The sequence below is a fragment of the Mesoplodon bidens genome, assembly GCF_964165515.1.
Source record: "Mesoplodon bidens genome assembly, chromosome: 14".
In the NCBI taxonomy this organism is placed as follows: domain Eukaryota; kingdom Metazoa; phylum Chordata; class Mammalia; order Artiodactyla; family Ziphiidae; genus Mesoplodon; species Mesoplodon bidens.
This window is the reverse complement of record NC_138170.1, coordinates 24,349,161-24,369,134: the sequence shown is the minus strand read 5'-3', so window position 1 is coordinate 24,369,134 and position 19,974 is coordinate 24,349,161. Positions and strand designations below refer to the sequence as shown.

At 45.0% G+C, this 19,974-nt stretch overlaps 1 protein-coding gene across 3 annotated transcripts in view; it reads left to right on the top strand.

Moving 5' to 3' along the window:
• The window catches only part of SEPTIN10 (septin 10), a 55,765-nt gene extending 44,375 nt beyond the window's left edge, over nucleotides 1–11,390 (top strand). For 2 of the 3 annotated variants that reach the window (XM_081253702.1, XM_081253701.1), the window contains 3 exons: nucleotides 1,826–1,958; nucleotides 7,169–7,356; nucleotides 9,189–11,387. In XM_081253702.1, the coding sequence (XP_081109828.1) occupies nucleotides 1,826–1,958; nucleotides 7,169–7,356; nucleotides 9,189–9,204 (337 nt within the window). In that variant the 3' untranslated portion in view covers nucleotides 9,205–11,387. Of the gene's footprint in view, nucleotides 1–1,825; nucleotides 1,959–7,168; nucleotides 7,357–9,188 lie in introns of all 3 variants that reach the window. The other variant, XM_081253703.1, reaches the window with a different exon arrangement.
• The last annotated feature ends 8,584 nt before the right edge of the window (nucleotides 11,391–19,974 follow it).

Here is a 19,974-nt window from a genome sequence, read left to right as displayed (position 1 = left end):
TATTCTGGTGAGGGGTACAGGCTTTGGAGCACGTCTGATCAAGTTTCAGCCCCAGCTTGGTACTTGCTAACTCTGTCCCTTTGTGCAGGTGACTTTACCTCTCCGAATGTCGCCTTCTTACCTGAAGGACAGTGTTAGTGCTTGTTCTTCATGGCGCTGCGGGAATTAGTGAGCCCAGACCAGTCCCTGCTGGTGGCAGCTATTCCGCAAGCGTTTGGTCTTTTCTCTTTGCCAGGTGGCTTGATTTTCCTCCTGAACAACTCAAGTGCTTGTGTAAGTAGATTAGTGAGAACTTTTTAAAACTTTGATTTGACATGATTTAAATACATTATTTAAACTAAGTTTGCCACTAAAGGCTATCAGTCCAGTGTAGGACCAGTGAAATGTGGGCGAAGGTGGCCTGATCGATTTAGAGGCTTCTTTCAAATAAGACCAAAACAAACACAGAAAAACAAAAAACCTTATAAAAAGTAAAATGCCTCAAGATTAGAGGCATTTATGTGGTCATCTAGGGCATTCTGTACATTTACGAACTTTGCTCTTAGAGACAATGTGTAGGCTTGTTCCTCCTTGGAATACATGCTCTGAGGACCACACGCTCAGGCTCAGCTCTAAGTGCTATGGTGTAACATTTCTTCCTCTGTTTTTCCTTAAATTTATACAGTCCTAGCCATGAAAGATTTCTCCAGTTATAACATTAGTAAAATTCCTGAATTTCATCACATGTAAAATCTATTTAGCTATATTTTTATAAGTAATAGAAATTTCTAACTGTGACACAGCTGGAAAGTGAATCTGTGTTCCCTGTTAAACCTTGGGGATATTCTCCAAATGAGCTGAAATGGAAGGGCCCTGCATTGCCAGATATAAGGTCTGTGGTTCTTCTGAAATGCCACAAGTAAGACAGGCAGGCACTGGCTGTGGAGTTCCAGGATAGTCCCTGCTCTGCTTGGTTAAACTGTGTCTACTTCCCTGCAGTTTCTGTCATTAGATGAACATTTATGAAGAAACCAAAACATCTGGAGGGTTCTACTGGATAGCTGGGTTACAGAGATGCTGAGCTGTTAGGAGAGAGAGGCAGGTGGGGTGTAAATGCCAGGAATAAGTATAAACAAGGAGCCATGGAAGTGCTTGGGAGGAACAGTGGATTCCAGCTGGGGAGACTGGAGAAGCGAGGGACAGGACTAGTGGGTAGAGGGAGGGCTGGGAAGCGGGCAGTGGCTGGAGCATGAAACGTGTGGCACGTCTTAGGAACAATGGTTAGGTTGGTACAGCTGAAACCTTAGGGGGATTGGGTCTGTTGGGCCAGACTGTGAAGTTTCTGAAGTGCTGCTATCCTGTAGATAATATAACTAATGCAGAGGGAAAAGATACGGAGATCTCTCTTTTCGGTGGGAAAATCTTAGGAGTGGCAGGAAGAACAAAATGAAAGAAAGAGGAACTAAAAGCCTAGAGCTCAGCTGGGAGATTATTCCAGTAGCGAAGGCAGAAAAGCGCAAAGATCAAGTTGGGCTGAACACGGTATCTGTAGAAATCAAAACAAGACGGGACTGAAGTGATGCGGGGTCTCAGGCTGAGCTCCCAGAGCCTGGTGATCGCACATGGCAATGAGGGGAGGGGAGGAATCAACAGAGGTCGAAGGAGGAATCCATCTGGGGTGAGATGAGCACCTCTGGGAGCACTGGCAAAGCAGGGACCCGCAGACAGACGTGCGCTCCCTGGAGCCACATGTGCTGTGATGGTCACGGGGCCTAACCCGGACCAAGTGTTCGCAAGTTTGTGATGTAATCTTGCTAACATGAGAGTACCACAAATAATTTTTCAGTCTTCAGGAGACCTACGAAGCCAAAAGACACGAATTTTATGGTGAACGTCAGAGGAAGGAGGAAGAAATGAAGCAGTTGTTTGTGCAGCGTGTGAAGGAGAAAGAAGCCGTATTGAAAGAAGCTGAGAGAGAGGCAAGTGTGCTGGTTTGCTGGGATGTGCACTTATTTGGGGTGTCCTGTTAACCTGGGGATAATTATCTCAAGAATTAGGAGATGGTTTTGAAAATTAGTTGTTCCTTAAAAAGTAGCTATTGTATTTTAATACATACTCTTCGGATGCAGACTTCCCAAAAAAAGCACAGGCTGGAAACAAATTTTTTGCCTTTTTGAACAAGGTGTCTTCCATTAGAAGTGGTTTATTGAGGACTTGTAAAGGACTAGGTTACTAAGAAGCATTTTAAGTACCTTAACCAGGAGCCAGAATTGTTTTAGCTGTGGCTTGATAAAGCCTTCTCTGAGAGTTTTGAGTCCTTGGGATTGTTGTTTGAAGTAGGTGACTCTGAAAGCTGTTAACTAGCCTTTGAGTTTGAAGTCAGGCTTCCTGGAGGTGGGTGGTCTGGGCAGCCTGGGCGCAAAACCGTCTGCAGTGAGTTTGGTTTGCTTCTGGTTCTCCAAGGATCAATTTTAGTTTTACTTGAGTTAAGGTATTTTCTGTAGACTCTACTGCAATGGCTGCTTTTAAATAAGTGGCCACATTTAAGATGAGGGTCAAAAAGGATGAGCTGCAAAAAGGAATCTCTAAGAGAAGACAGAAATGTTAATACAAATGAACTTGCTGATGTAAGAGTTCCTGAAGAGTTATTTGTGAAGTAATTTAATGCTACAAATTTATTATTTTAAGTACCTATATAGTACTTGCTATTTCAATAAACCCTGTAGTAAGTGGTTTTGTAAAATAAATAATCTCTCTTGTTTATAATTTGAATTTTGATCTTTATTTTGAAAAAGTTCAAACAATGGGAAAGTGAAAGTACGGGGTACCTGTGTCCCTGCCCACACCTAGATTTAGAATGGACATTTTGCCGTCTTTAGTGTGTGTGTTTCCCTGGTCGCCTGAAAGCTGGTTGTAGACATCACAACACTTTATCGCAGGCACTTTCATGCATCTCTGAAGCTCAGGTGCATTTTCCTCCATAACCACAGTACCAGTACTACACCTAAGAACAGGAATAGCAATGCCACAGACTCTCCTAATCCCCAGTGCACAATCAAATTTCCCCACTCGTCCCAAGATTATCTTTTGTTGTTGCTTTCTGTTTGGTGATTTTTTGTTTTTGAACCAGAATTCAATGTTAGGTCTCATATTGCATTTGGGTGTTATGTTTTGTTCAGTCTCTTACTTGAAAACAGTCCCTAGTTTTGAGTTATTTTTGTTTATTTATTTTAAAATATTGATTGATTGATTGGCTGTGTCGGGTCTTAGCTGCGGCACGCAGGATCTTTCGTTGTGGCGCACAGGTTCTTCCTTGTGGCGCATGCGTGGGCTCCTCTCTAGTTGTGGCACACGAGCTCAGTAGTTGTGGCATGCAGGCTTAGTTGCCCCGCGCCATGTGGGTTCTTAGTTCCCCGACCAGGGACAGAACCCGTGTCCCCTGCATTGGAAGGCAGATTTTTAACCACTGGACCACCAGGGAAGTCCCTGGAGTTACTTTTAAATACAAATATTGAGGAAGGAGTTGTGATGAGTAGGAAATAGGGTGCTGATTTTTCTTTTGATTAGTAGGTGCTTCTCTTATAAGAGTTTCTCTCTCATACATCATGGTTCTCAGTTTCTCCAGTGAGGAGAGAAGATGTAGAAGTGGTTTATAGTTGAATTTTAATTTTTAAAACCCCACATAAGAATATTTTGCTTAAATGCACATTGTTTAAAAGGAAATTGAAAATTCAGGGTGACCAAATGGTTGAAAGAAAAAGAGAAGTATTTGTCAGTAGGTGCTTCATAGATGTTTATTTTTGTGATTCAAGCGGTTTCGTGTTAAGAACATTGTATTAAAACTAATGAAGTTAGTTCAAATTGTCACAAGAGTTCTAAACTTTTAATTATATAGGTTTAGAAGCAGATTACTGGCCTGTTTCATTAATATTACAATAATATTAGTAAGTTCCCTCATGACCAGTTTCATCCTGCAAGGCTGGTACGTTAGAGTCAGGTCTGATGCAGGGCGTCTGGGGGTCATCTTCACTCGCATGAGTGATGATTAACTCAAGAGCCATCAGTTAGGACTTACCTGGTGGCGCAGTGGTTAAGAACCCACCTGCCAATGCAGGGAACACAGGTTCGAGCCCTGGTCCGGGAAGATCCCACATGCCGCGGAGCAACTAAGCCCGTGTGCCACAGTTACTGAGCCTGCGCTCTAGAACCCGTGAGCCACAATTACTGAGCCCTGGCTCTAGAGCCCACAAGCCACAAGTACTGAAGCCCGCAGGCCTAGAGCCCGTGCTCCGCAACAAGAGAAGCCACCACAATGAGAAGCCTGTGCACCACAATCAAGAGTAGCCCCCACTCACTGCAACTAGAGAAAGCCTGCACATAGCAACAAAGACCCAACACAGCCAAAAATTAAAAAAAAAAAAAAAAGAGCCATCAGTTGAAGGACCAAGGAGGGCCGTATAATTTACCGTCAGTGTAAGTGCAGTTTTAGAGGGAAAGGGGGCTTTTTAGTAGTTAGTTACACTGGACAATAGGTGGGTGTAAACCAGGTCTCTACTGGGCAAAGTGGGACATTCAAAGCTAGTTACGTCGATAAGATACTGGCAGGTAACCCAAACCTTACTTAAGTCTGTATTAGATGGCCTTGTTATTAAAATATCCTTGGCAATATGGTTGTAAACAAATACCTCTTAATTCACCTTTTGTATGAATTTGGCCGATTTTCATGTATAGTACAGAGTTAGCTGAAAATGCAGTGAACGTCAGGTAACTAGAGTAGGGAGATGCACAGGACAGATATCACGTCAGGATACTGTTTAAATGGTTTCTTTTGTGCATCTTTTGTCAACATCATCCTGGATGCACAGCCCTTCCCCAGCACAAGAAAAAGTGCACTTTATATTTATCCCTCAGGTGAAGTGCACGACCAACATTAAAATGTTACTACTTCTGAATTTTATATGCAAGTCTGTTTCTTGGTTAATTGTTCACTTAGTATTTATGCCCCTCCTGTTTCTACAAGTATTCTAGATAATTTTCAGTAAACAAGTACAGCTGCACTAGAACCTGGACGTGGGGAGTCCAGGACGAGCAGCGAGGTTTGCACTCGGTGCAGCTGAGCCGCAGCGCTGGGTGCTTGTCAGTGACACTTCCGGGGTCTCCAGCCAAGTACAGAGGTCAGGTCAAAGACACTGACTAGTTTGGCAAGAGAGGAATGTTGTCTCTGGTATTCACTTTTTAAAACGGATACTTTAAAAAGGATCACTGAACAACAGCATGTATAGTGTCCTTAGAAGCAGGTTTACAAGAGACAGCAGCGTACCACATCGGCCATAGAGGCTTCAGAGCAGCCGCGAGCAGTTTCAACAGCACAGAAGAACTTGCAAATGTGTCTGAGTTAAAGGCCTTGTAGTGAATATTGGAGCCGTGAGTGAGCGCTTCCTGCAGGTGGAGCAGACTGTCACTGACGAAAGCCGTGAACTCCACAGAATGTGAATAAGTCACATTCCCCCTGCCCCCTTTCTAAGACGTTTTTCTCTTCATAGTTTTCCTGGAATTTTTAGTCAACCTCATAAATGATATATGAAGTACTCCATAACCTTTCAGGATATTTAAGGATATAAAGTGTGCACCCTCCGTTTAAGTGTCTGTCAGAGATGTATCTCTGTTCACATAACGTAAATCTGCCCTGTGGCCTCTCTTTCCAGGCGTCACCCGCCAGCTGCCCCGCTCCTCTCCCAAATCCATGGGGTGCACGCATGCTCAGAGAGCTGCCAGTCTGTGTATTTATGCCACCGATTTATTTATGTTTCTTTTTATAAAGAACATGCTTCCTTCCTTTATAAGGAACCACTTACATAAGCAAATACTAAGGAACTGATGCCTCTGGAAATGACACCCTCAGGAATAAGAGAATCTTCGGGCCTTACTTCATCTGTTTCAACCCTACTCTGTAAACTCCGCCGTCAGGGTTGCCGGTTCACTCGCCAGCCCGCTCCGTATCTGGAACATCTGATTTTTATTAGGAGGCAGCATAGCTCTCTGCTCTCTCTGCCCTCAGCCTCTGATGATTTCCTCACTGATTTCCTCAGTGATCATAAGCCATCTTTTCTGGAAACCAAGTCCTACTTTTTGTATAAATGTTAGGTTGCTGCCCAGAACTGAAAATACTAATTGAAAATTTATCTAACCAGACCAGAGAATCAAAAACAAAGTTATTTTTTTTGATGTAGATTCTAGATGTTGTGCTTGTGTTCTTGGCACACAGCTGATTTGTAAGGAACCTGCTGAAGTCTCTAGATCTTTTTTCAGATAAACAACAATCAAACCAGGGAATTTTCATGTTGTACTGTTATAAACTTTGGCAAAACTCATTTTAATGACTGCACTGAGTGTATTTAGCGTAAGTGAATTTTAAAATGTTCTCTCTCTTAGAGACACAGGTGTATTTTCCCAATTATGGTGTAAACCCAGCAAGTGCAGCTGACCCTTGAACCACCTGGGTTTGAGCTGCATGGGCCCATTTATACGTGGATGTTTTTCACTCACTGAGTCCACAGGACTGCACCGTCTGTGCTTACGGAGCTGTGACACACTCGAATCTTCAACCAGCGGGGTTTGGCGTCTTCAACCCTGCAAGGTTCAAGGGTCAACTGTATTTTTATGTATAAAACTTTTATCTAAATTCAGGACTTTTTGATTTAGTTTAGATTTCAAGAAGGTGAATGACCGTGGGAAAAACATAACAGATTTTAAGGTTCTTGATTTAAACTGACACTTGCTTTCCAAACAGGTTCACCAGTATAGTCAACAGCTATTTCACTACCACGTAGTAAATTTATTTGGAAAATAAGGGCTTTTTTCCCTCTTTTTGATAACTTGCTTCTGTAATTTGTCTCTCACTTTTATTAAGAATGGATTTTTGAAACTTTATTTGTGGAGGATTTGTGGGGAAAATGTAGAGCAAAAGAAAAACTCTAAGAGGTCAAATGTTTAAAAAACTGAGGTTTGTGCATGAGGCTGTTTTTATGTTTTGTTCATGCGTTTTTTGCACGGGAGCTCATTCAAAATTAAAGTTAGAGCAATTCCACATGTCGCTGTGCAGGCCGCATGAGCAGGGCTGCAGTGGGGAGGTGCCGGGGCATGGGCTGCCCCAGCACGTCCTCAGCGGGAACCGCACTTCACTTCACAGCTCCAGGCCAAGTTTGAGCACCTTAAGAGAGTACACCAAGAGGAGAAGCTGAGGCTTGAGGAGAAGAGAAGACTTCTGGAAGAAGAAATAATCGCCTTCTCTAAGAAGAAAGCTACCTCTGAGATATACCAAAACCAGCCCTTTATGACCCCAGGTGGTAACGTGAGGAAGGACAAGGACCGCAAGAAGTAAGCGCCCCGCACCCCGCGCCTGTCTCACTGCCCCGACCTTCAGGGCGCTTCACTCTGTCTCCTTACTCCCGTCTGCTCCTGCAGCTAAAACGTCAGTTCCTTGAGAGCAGAGAGCTCATCCCTCTTGCTGTACTGATTGATTCCCCAGCAGCTAGAAGGGCACCTGGCATGGGTTCCGTGCTCTGTGCATCCTTGAGTGAAAGTCTGAAGTGAATGAATGAATGAAATAAAAATCTGCTACAACACCTAAGGGTCAGCGACCTTGGGACCCTGGCTGCTCCAGGGCACGTCCAGTAACTGCTGACCACCCCTCCCCCCATTGGTTATGTCACATTTCATGCCTGACAGAGGCTGTATATTGGGGAATCATAGACATAATAGTTGATAAAAAAAATTAATTCTTAGGTTTACTTTTTTAAAACAAATTCTGATAATGATTTTTTGAGAATTTTTATTTTAATAAGGGAACCAGGCTATCGATCGGAACTCCTGTGCTTTGATGTCAGAGCTTGTGAAACGAGTGGCGGACGTAAAGATGCAGAGGCAGGTAGAGGGGGCCCCCGTGCATCGGGGCGGCCTTGGTAGCAGGTGGAGGATGGTCCCAAGGCTTGTAGGTCTGGGGTATGTGTTAAAGACAACGTAAGCGAAGTCTTAGAAAGTAAGGTTTTTTTCTTCCTTTCTTTTTTTCATTTATTTCTCCCACTTAAATGTCCTCTTCACTTTGCCTGTTTGCTCGCTCTGTTGAGCACCCAGCCCCTCCGCGTGGGGAGCTCAGGTTCTCCCGTGCCCCAAAGGGCAGTCCTCAGGTTTATGACCACACCATATTTCAGACTGATATTTTCAGAATATTGTAAGTCACCTTCAAAAAGGTAGGAGAACATAACATTGCCCATGATGATAGCTTTCCATTTTTGAACTATGGAGAAGTAAATCCACACGGTTTTGGGTGCATTTAATTGGCCTCTGGGTTTTATGGTTTTGGGGAAGAAGGAATTCTCATGTATGATCTTTTCACTTAAGCTCTTCCAGGGAGTGGATCTCTGTTTTGTCTGTTGATGTATCCACCCCCAGAGCCTAGAAAAAAATGAATACACTGAATTTCAAAAGATAAACCACCCTCGTTATCTGTGGGGGGGACTGGTTCCAGGATGCCCCGAGAATACCAAAATCCACAGATGCTCAAGTCCCTCATATACAATGGCACAATTTTTGCAAAGAACCTATGCACATTTTCCTGTACACTTTAAATCATCTACAGATTACTTATAACACCTAATACAATGTAAATAGAATGTAAATGCTAGGTATATAGTTGCCAGCAAGTGGCAAATTCAAGTTTTATTTTTTGGAACTTTCTGTTATTTTTTCCCAAATATTGTATTTTCGATCCTCAGATGTGGAACCCTCGGATCCATAGGACCAAGTGTATAAATATAATTTATAACTTCTTTTCAGTGTGCCTCGAATTATAAAGCTAAGGGGTCTTTTACCTTATCATCTCAACTTAGTCCAGTGTTACTAGATTTGGACTCGCCTGACTTTATTCCATACGTGAAAAACCATTTACAATCACCTTGTGGAAGTAAGGTATGGGCTGTTGTTTGCAAAATCAGGGCCAAGCCCATAGTTTGAGAGCTCAGAAAAATTTCCCTTCAAGAAATTGTGGTGTTTGTTTTTTCTTTTCTTTTCCAGAGTCCCATGGCTAGATATCCTGTCATATCCTCGATGTACATCTGCTCTTTCTGTAAAAGCTTTGAAAAACAAGTGATTTTTATTCCTATATGGTTTTCTGTTGTACCAATCAAAAGGTTTTTTTTTTCTCTTTCCAGCTCCGGTTTTATGTAAAACAAAGGTTCCAGATCACAGAAGATCATCACAAGCAAAGTTATTAAACTGTTAGAAGTATGCTTTGGTTTTCTTGCTGTTTTTATTTGCTGTATCACTTATACTATATCTGGCAAAAGGCCACAGTTAAAGTATGAGGTCAGTACATGAGCCAGACTGGATGATGTTACTCATTCACTGTTAGAAGTTTAAGTTGTTGGTTTGTGAGGAACTGAGGTCATTTCTCCTGCTGCCCAGTGCTTGCTATCACTTGGCTGTAACAAGAGGGTCAGTGCCTTTGAAAGTACAGGACGCGTTTATATTGTGGCTCTGATTGCATACATATTCCAAGATGAACCTTTTGTGTACATACTAAAGGTAAACTTTCGGGAATATGTTTTAATACGTATTATGTACCTGAAACTCCAAGCTCAATAGTTCTATAGAACTTTAAAATTTTTCATAACAGTTATCCAGTTGGTAACATGATCCTAAGCTTTTGCATCAAATTACATAGTATGTGCTTCAGTGTTGTGGTCCATGGGTTGTTGTGATGAAACAACATGTTTAAAGCAGAAACACTCAGGTAAATAAGCCCTTTTCTGGTGATAAGTACCTTTGGAACTGGGTGTCTTCACACTGTTTGCATGAGTCTGTATTACATACTTGTTTCAAACTGTCTTCCAGGGAAAATAAATAATAAAGTTGAATCATCTTATTAAAAATATTTCTTAAAAAAGTTACTATGAACATCTGAATATTAAAGATAAAAATATAGATAATTCGTATTGTAAAGGATATTTGAATTCAGTGCCTCAGTATTTGCAGAACGATTTAATGGCTTCTAACTTTTTCTTAACAGTCATAAGTTTTCATTTTTTGTACTTGAATATTCTAAATGAAACTGATATTTACACTTGACAAATAAAATGTATCTACATATTCACTAAACTGCATTTAAATTACTGTAACTCTTCTTTTGGCAAACTGTGATCTTAAACATCTTACCAGAACTATGAGAATTTAATTATATGTTTGAATTATTTTAAGACAGAGGTATATTACCAGTATTTTTCAGATAACAGAATGTTTTACTTAGCCCATGTCGGATTCTGAACAGTGTATTTTTTTCAGGAATTTGTGTAAGTTGCAAATAAAACCTTTCATTTTGTAGCACAGCTTATCTGGACCAACACTTTAAATTCCATTTTTGCATTTCTGCAGTTTAGTAAAGTAAGTTACAAGCATCACAGAAAAAGCTCTGCACTTTCTTCTCAGGATCAGTAATGCCCAGCCTCTGGCAGGTGGGAGCGGGAGAGTTGGTGAGTCCCTGAGGGCAGGTAGCCTGGCCTCCCAAGCCCGGCCAGTGCTGCAGCGCTGAGCCTTAGCCCAGGAGCGACGCTGCGAGCTCGGTGATGTGCTGCGTGTGAGTTGTGGTTGTTCGTAGCCTATTATATCAAGCTGTGTATAACCAGCTATCCTGAACTTTCATAAAGTTACTTTTAAATGCCAGAGTGGTTGCTGGCATGTTAAAACAGTTATTCAATTCCTAGTTGAAAAGGTCACGGAAACCTACCTCAGACCCGGAGCTGAACAGAAGGGCCGTCACCTTGGGCTGCTAGTGACTCTGCTGTGAGGAAGACTCGCCACACGTTCACGCCCACAGTGTGAATCCTGAATTCACTTCGTGTATCTGGGATTCCACATAAGATTTTATTTTAGAAGAGTTGCACTGCAAAGAACAAAAATGTTTTTAAACAATTACAGTACAGGCAGACCTCGGAGATAGTGCGGGCTCGGGTCCAGACCACCCAATGAAGCGAGTATCGAAATAAAGTCAGTCACATGAATTTTGGTTTCCCAGTGCATATAAAAGTTATGTTTACACTGTGCTTTAGTCTGTCAAGTGTGCAATAGCTTATGTCTAAAGAACAGTGCACATACCTTGGTTAATAATTGCTAAAAAAAAATGCTAACCATCCCAAGCCTTCAGCAAGCAGCAAGCCGTGGTAGTAACATTAAGATCGCCGATCACAGATCACCGTAACGAATATAATGATGAGGAAGTTTGAAATACTGTGAGAATTACCAACACAGACACGAAGTGAGCAAATGCTGTTGGAAAAATGGCACCAATCGGCACAGGATATGCAAATACAGTGAGATCTGCCTGGGTAACGCTCAGCTTCTCCTTACAAAGCTTATTAATTCTCCAAGGTCACAGTGAGGTATTATCCACTGATGCTTAAGTTAATAAATTTCCTGGGAACAAAATAAAGCTAGACATGTTTTATTTTTTTTCCATAAAGCATGTAAAACAGAATTGCCTTTCACCGCCAACCATTAAGCTTTGTACCGACGACTCTGAATTTTTAAGCTCTTTCATACAGACCATGATTTCAGCTTCCAGGCACCACAGGGATGAGTACTATCCCCATTTTGAAGATGAACTCATTTTAGGCCCCATTTTCCCATTTGGCCAGGAAATGGGAGCACAAACTGATGAGGCCCCTGTGGAGCGGCCTGAGAAGTGCTCCTGCCCCTGGCCGTGGAGCACAGGGAAGCAAGGGGGTGGGTGTGACTGGGCCTTGAAGGACTGAAGCAGCTTCAGAAGCAGGAGGGGAGGAGGGCCACCCGGATACTGGGGACAGCAGGCTCCCAACGAAGCCTGTGCACCCGGGGGGCGGAGAGGTTCAGTGAACAGAGAACACCGGGAAGACGGAGGCAGGGAACAGACAAGGGGTTCATAAGCCTAGCCCAGCGAGCAGGCGGAAGTCTGACTCACAGGCCAGATGCTCACGGAGCAGAGGGAGAGGTGTGTTGGGGGGAGGGGCCAGGCCAGGGGCCGGCGGACGTGGACTCAAGTCCAGGCCAGGAGTCCTACTACTGCATATGCAGGAGGATAACTAGGTCACGTTTCAAAAACACTGACACACAAAGGAATACGTTGTGTAAAACCATGAAAATGTCCTGTGGAGCTAGAAATATAGAGGGAACAAAAATTCAAGACTGAAGCGGCATGTTAAGTTGGGAGACTGGGACGCATGCAGTGAGGAGGTTCTTGCATTAACTGGGAAGAGGATAAAAGTCCCATCAGCCGGGTAACGTGAGACTCAGGAAGGACCACGTATGCATGGGAACACGTGCCTTTCAAGCCAGTAGAAGGAAAACTGGTGTCATAAATGATAATCCAAAAGGAAGCAAGGACATAAAGGGAATAAAATAGGTGTGACAGCTAAAAAGCATTTAGTAATATGGTAGATTTAGACCCAAATAAATCAGTAATCACATGCTCTGATTTTTCTAGATAGAAGTTTTTAAAAATCAGCTGCGTCACTTTACAAGAGTGAGCTAAAGCTTCCTGTCCTGATAGGAAAAGGTGCATCGTGTACGCTGAGCCAAAAGTAGCTACGTTTTCGGCCAAGGGCAGCGTTAGGGAAGAAGACAGCCCTGCTGGGGGGCGGCCTGGCCTCCGAGTCAGGAGGGCATCTGACAGCTGGTGCAGGTCCCCAGACCCGTGGCATGAGGGGGCTGCGTGGCTACCGACGTTCGTAAAGCACGTGCAAGTGGCCACGTCAGCAACCTCTTCCTCTCTGTACATTATGCCTCAGTAAGCCGGTCTTTTTTCTTAAAGGCTGAAAGTTAAAAGGCAAGAGCGGGGAATGAGAAAAGAGGGTTCCCTACAGATCCTGGGCCATTAAAGTGTCACTGATAAATCAGAAAATACAGAAGCATCAACAGAAAATAATTTAAAAAGTTAATTTACTGATATAAGAAATACAAAATGTCTTAATAAAAGACAATTTATAATTAAAATCCCCCTACAGTTTGGGCCGCGAATCCTCTCAGGTGTCTCAAGAGGAAAGGCATTTGACCAGCTCTCCTGTGGTAGGTGGGACACTGCCCCCACCCCAGAGATGCCCACGCCCTCGGTCCTGGGCCTGCGAGTGTGCTTCCTCACCTGGCAGCAGGCTGCAGAGGACCTGAGACCGGGAGGTGGTCCTGGGTGGTCTTAGGGGGCCCGCTGGAGGGACGTGTGGCTGGCGAAGCAGGGTCGGAGGGGCAGCACTGCTGGCTGCGATGCGGAAGAGGCCAAAAGCCTTGGAACGTGGGCGCTTCCAGGGGCTAGAAACGGCAGACAGGGTTTCTCCCCTGGAGGCTCCAGAGGCGCACAGCTGTGCCTGACACTTAGATTTTAGTCCGGTTCTGACTACCAACATCGTAAGATAAATAAATTTGTACTGTTCAAAGCCACTACATTTGTGGTAATTTGTTACAGCAGCAATAGGAAACAAATACATTCCCTAAAAATGGATAAAAGAAACATCCCAAACTCATTTTACAAGGCCAACATGGCTTTCATTTCAAAGCCTAATAAAGACATTCTGAGAAAGGACAATTATAGTCTGATCTCATACATAAACAAACATGCAAAAATCCTAAACAAATTACTAACAAACTGAATCCAGGGACATATATTTAAAAAGATAGTTCCTCGGGCCTCCCTGGTGGCGCAGTGGTTGAGAGTCCGCCTGCCGATGCAGGGGATACGGGTTCGTGCCCCGGTCTGGGAGGATCCCATATGCCGCGGAGCGGCTGGGCCCGTGAGCCATGGCCGCTGGGCCTGCGCATCCGGAGCCTGTGCTCCGCAACGGGAGAGGCCACAACAGTGAGAGGCCCGCATACTGCAAAAAGAAAAAAAAAAAAAAAAAAAAAAAAGATAGTTCCTCATATCCAGGAAGGCAATGACGTTTTAACATTAGAAAATTAACTAGTGTAACTCACAGCATGAATATTAAAAGAAAAATCATATGGTCATCCCTGTAGAATCAGAAAATATTTATAAAATTTAGCATCTTTGAGATTTAAGAGAACAACAGACTCTTAGAATATCAAATAGAAGGAAACTTCCTTAACTTGATAAAGGGTATCTGCAAACAGTAACCAGCGCAGGCATCACACTTACGATGCAACACTGAAAGCACCTTTAAGGTTGGGGGCAAGGAAGGCTGGCACAATCGTCCCCTTCCATTAGACACGTCACCGGAGCTGGCAGCCCCCTCACAGGAGGCAAAAAATAAAGATAGGCTGGGCCTCAGTCCTCACAGGTGACACGGCTGTGTATGCAGCGAGTCCACATACAGCTGTGGCCAGAGCACTGGGATCAGGAGTCCACAGGGTCATGGCACAGATGCCCACCGATGACGGGAGGGGGTCGGCCACCGGGCAGGCTCGAGTGTCTCACCGAGCAAAGAATCTCAGCTCCCGAAGGTGTGTCCTGGGCTCTGTCCCGCCTGCCCCCTCTGGCCTCAACCACTGCCCTTTTGTTAACTGGCTTGTGCTCAGGCTCTGCTGCCCCCAGGCCTGTCTAACTGTGGTTTGGGGTCAAGGTCAAGGTCCTCCACAAGGCCCACCCACTCTCAGGTGCCTGCAAGTGGCCTGTGCCTCAGTGAGGGAGGCCCAAGCAGCCTTTCCTTAAATTCCTGCCTCTGTGGTAACCGTCGCTTGTGTGGACAGAGCCACCGCAAGCCGTGGTCACCCATGAGGTCAAAGCCGCGTGGCCCCAAACCTCCAGTTCTCCTGCCCAGGCCCCCGGGAGGAGACAACCGCACAAGTAAACCACCCCAGGGCACCGGCCCCCGCACGGCGGCCTCAGGTCCCAACGGTGGTGGTTCCAGGTCAGGAGTGGTGACCTGGGAGCCTGGGGGGAGGCCGAGCACCTGGTCCCACGAAGCCTCGCCCTGGCTCACTCGGTCGGCACCGTCCTTGGTGCCGTTTCTCCACATTCATGACGGCTGCCCCGAGGGTCAGCTTCCTACCCCGAAGTTCTGGAGAAACAAAGTGAAAATGCAGCTGCTGGAGGATGAGTGTCCCTTTACTGCTGACAAAGGCTACTCAGTGTGGGACCGGAGGGGGTTGTGAGACGAAACCCAGAACTAGGGCACTGGCCCTGCTCAGGCAGAACTGCACCCAGACAGCCTGACAGGAAACAGAAACACCTGCTCCGTGACGGTCACGGGCAGGGCCATGTCCAGCTGCTCCTCCTGGGGCCGCCCACTCCGGCGGCTTCTGAGGCTCCTGGGAGCCCTCCGACGCCCCTCGGGCTCCCGTGTGAACTCTGGGGAGCAGGCAGGCTGTGCTGCTGCCCAAGCGGACCGGGAGGAGGGTGAGGCCCAGAGGAGAGCGGCCGGAGTCCGAGGCTGCCCTGCCTCCCTGTGAGGCCAGCCCGGCTGGGGGAGCCCTGGCGTCCCTGAGTCTTTCCAAGCGAGAGGGAAGCCATTCGTAAACAATACTTGGCGCTGAGCGCCTGTCAGGTCGGCACAGGCTGGTGCCCAGAAAGCACGTCTGCAGCTGCCGGGGCGCTGACCTCCGGCATCAGGAAGCCGCTTGGCAGGCCCGGGCGAGACAACATGAGGAGAGGGCGGCAGCCTCCGCAGCAACGCCTGGAGTGCTCACCAGGGCCGCGCGGTTCCTTATTTACCCTCTTTATTCCCCATTTCCCTGCCGAGTCGTTAATCTCAGCGTTTAAGGTGTTACCCGACGTGGGGAAAATACTAGCTTTAAAAAGAGATGCTTATAGAAGGAAACATCTTGCAGACTCCAGAGAGTCTGAATGATGGTGTTACCCAGTCCAAGCTCGTCCTGCTCACCACACAACAGGCCAATAAGCTGAGAGGTGAGTTGCTGGGCAAAGAATAGCGGCTTTATCTAGAAAGCCAGCAGACCAAGAGGGCGGGCCCGTGGCCCAAAGAACCCTCTTGCTGAATTAGATTCAGGCTCCTTTTATACTAAAAGGGGCGGGACTAAAGCCAAGCACTTCCTGGTTCCCGTCAGCCTCCGGAGGGGAGGTGTTAATTGCTCCTTCCTGCAGTCATTCACAGGTGGGCCTGCTCAGGAGGTTTCCCAGAAGCTAAATACAGGTATTTTAGCTGAATGCTCATTATCTGGGAGGCAGGGGTCCCAGAGATGTGCCGTTATGTAGAATTTAAGCTTATAGGCAGAATCCCTTTAGTGATTAACTGGTAACAGGATACAAAGGTTCTTCCCGATTACAAGAGAAACTAGGTTAACAATAAACAAACACATCTTATCAAGAACAATGCAAACCAAAAGACAATACCTTTTCAAATGCTGAATAAAAATAAGTCAACCTAGAATTCCATGCCAGTGAAAGTATCTTTCAAAAATATGGGCAAAATAAAGACATTAAGACAAACAACAGCTGAAAAACTCCACTGCTAGCACACTTGGATTACATGAAATGTTAAAGGAAATGCTTCAGACGGAAGAAAAATGAAACCTAAAGGAAATTCAAATCTACACAAAGTAACTGGAAAGAGTAAACACATAACATAAAAGACTGTTTTTCTCCACTTTATATATTGCCTTGGGATTTCCCTGGTGGCACAGTGGTTAAGAATCCACCTGCCAATGCAGGGGACTCGGGTTCGAGCCCTGGTCCTGGAAGATCCCGCCTGTCGCAGAGCAACTAAGCCCGTGTGCCACAACTACTGAGCCTGCGCTCTAGAGCCTGAGCTCCGCAACAAGAGAAGCCACTGCAATGAGAAGCACATGCACCGCAATGAAGAGTAGACCCCACTCGCCACAATTAGAGAAAGCCCGCATGCAGCAACAAAGACCCAACGTAGCCAAAAATAAATAAATAAATTTATTTTTAAAAATTGCTTTAATATTATACTACTATATATAAAACAGATAACCTAAAAAGACCTACCGTATAGCACAGGGAACTATACTCAATATTTTGTAATATAAGGAGAAAGAATCTGAAAAATATAGATATAATTGTATGTGTAACTGAATCACTTTGCTGTACACTTGAAACTAACACAACACTATAGATCAACCATACTCCAATAAAAAAATTTCTTTTAAATTGCTTTAAGATAATCAACTGTTTAAAGCAAAATCAAAATAAATTGTGGGCCTCTGTAACAGATGATACGGAGCAGGGCCCTGTGGGCTCCTGGGCACAAAAGCCTTTCTGTGTCCCCCATTTCTTGATTACAGGAAATGGGCTTCATTTGGCCTCCAGGACCTTCCCTTAGTTCCAAGGAGCAGGTTCAAACAGATGCTAATCAGGGAAGGGAGGGGATGCAGAGACCAGGGAGGAGCAGTCAGGAAACAATAGTGCAGCCCTGGGGCAGGGTCCTGGTTCCCCTCAAGGGATACACACAGCAATATCTTTGAGCTGTTTTGCAGACACTGAAACCCCCTCCAGGTGGTAGAAGTTAACTGTCTGCTGCTCACAAGCACGGAGACCCCAGACCAGTTGGAACCAGAAGGTTGACGATGCTGACTCCCAATTACCTCACCGCCAACCAATCAGAAGAGTGTCCACGAGCTGATCACACCCTCTTTGAACCATTACTATGAAACTCCGCACTACCCTCTCGAAAGGGAGCACAGTTCGAGGCCCTAGCCAGCTGTGTTCCCTCTCTGCCTGGCAAAGAATAAAGCTATTCTTTCCCTTCCTCCAAAACTCTGTCTCTGTATTTCTGTTGAGCATTGGTGCACACAGAGCCAAGATTTTTGGCACAAACATAGAAGTAAAATGTATGAAAACAGTGGCACAAAGGCTGAGGAGGGTAGAATCAGCGTATTCGAATAATAAATGCTCACAAAATTTGTGAAGAGACATAATGTGTATCTTTAATATTGTGATAACTATCAATGACAACTAAATACACATACTTCAAACTCTAGATCAATCACAAAATTTTAAAATGAAGTATGCCTCTTGAGTCAAAAAAGGAAATAAAATGGAAACATAAAAAATACTAAATTAATCCAAAGGAGTCAGGAAAAGAGGGAGAAAAAAGACATAATGAAAGGATGAAACAACAAAAAATTGCAAAATTATAGCTTGAAACCCAATCACATTACTGTGAATGGTCAGAACACTCCAATGTTAACAGGCGGAGACTGGCAGGTTGGATTTTAAAAGTAAGATACAGCTATCTGAAACACTACTTTACTAAAACGCTACTTTAAAGATGAAGACAGACTAAAAGGATAGAAAAAACATATCTCATGGGAATAGGAATGAGACAAAAGCTAAAGTGGCAGCATAACTAAGACAACGTCAATTCAGAACAAGGAACTGCACCAGGGAGAAAAGGGGTCATTTCTAAATGATAAAGGGGCCAATTCACCACGAGAACCTATCCATCTTACGTGTGTTTGCACCTAATAACCGAGTCAAAATACGTGACACAAAAAACTGATAGAACTAAAGAGACTTGCAGATACCACAGACGTTAAAAGGACAAATCCACCGTTGTAAATGGAAACTTCAACAATGTTCTCTCTGTAACCGACAGAACAAGTCGAAAGGAGATCTATAAAGATAGAGAAGGCTTAAGAAACACTATCAATCAATTTGATCTAACTGACATTTAGAGATCACAGCCAACCCACAGCAGCAGGACACACGTTCTTTTCAAGTGTACACAGAACATTCACCAACAAAGAACATATTTTGGACCATAAAACCAGCCTCAATAAATTTAAGAGGGCTGCAATTGTATAAAGTATGTCCTCTGACCACAATGGAATTAAACTAGCAATCAACAATGGACAGATACCTGGGAAATTCCTAAATATTCAGAAATTAAATAACATACTTCTTAAAAAAAAACCCTACAGGCCCCCCCAAAAAAGGCAAATTTACAAAATATTTTTATAAATTTGAAAACAGACAAAAACAGACAAAAAGTTTTGTGTGATGCAGCTGAAACATGCGGTCGTGTTTTGTGTCAGGCCTTTAAAGAGGTGGGTAAGGCAAATGAGGTCACATGCGTGGGCTTGAATCCAACAGGACTGCTGTCCTTATAAAAGGAGGAGATCAGGACACAGACGCACAGAGGCAGCCACATGAGGACCCAAGGAGAGAGGCCTCGGGAGGAACCAGCCCTGCTGACACCTTGATCTCAGACTTCCAGCCTCCAGAGCTGTGGGAAATTAAACTTGCTGTTTAAGCCCCCCGGCTGTGATGGCAGCCCACACTCACTAAAGGGCCCCTTCTTCCCGAGTATCACTGTTCTGTGGCGCCTGTGTTCCAATGTCCTGTGTTTTGTCTGGTTTCCTAGTTGTGTCAGGCGGAAGGGTAAATCCAATGCTGTTTTTCCATTATGTCCATAAGCAGAAGTCAGAACTGGGTTTTGGTCACTCAGCAATGCCTGCTCCATCTGTGATCCACAGAGAGACGACCATTCTAGAACGTCAGGTTACAAGGCAACCCAGTGGAGATGGTAAAAAAAAAAAAAAAACACAGGTGTAAGAGGAAGAAGAGCCTCCCAGTGATGGCGGCTTAAACAGACAAACATTTACTTCTCTCTCCCGTGGGTAGGCCATCCACCGTGGCTTGGCTGGTCAGAGCCCCTCCTGCTCCTCCTTCTCTGCTGTCCACAGACTTTGCTCCTGTCTTCGTGGCCGGAGGTGGCTTTGACACATCCATGCCCCAGCTTTCGGAAAGCCGGGAAGAAGGGGGGTCCCCACTCGTGGCCTGGGCTGGCTGCAGGGCAGTCTGGGAAATGCATTTTGCGGGAGGGCGGGGGAAGTGGCAGCTGTCGATGCCCCCCGTCCGGGGAGAGAAAGGCAGCCGTCCCAGTGGGACGCAGGCGCGAACTCCCCTCCACCCGGGGACAGTGGCCACGCCTGTCTCCACCGCCTCGAGGCTGTGAAGTGGCTGCATAGGGAAGCCCCTGACAGTGGCCTCACGCCTGGCACCGATAAAGAGGAGAAATGAGCAGCGCTAAGACACTGGGC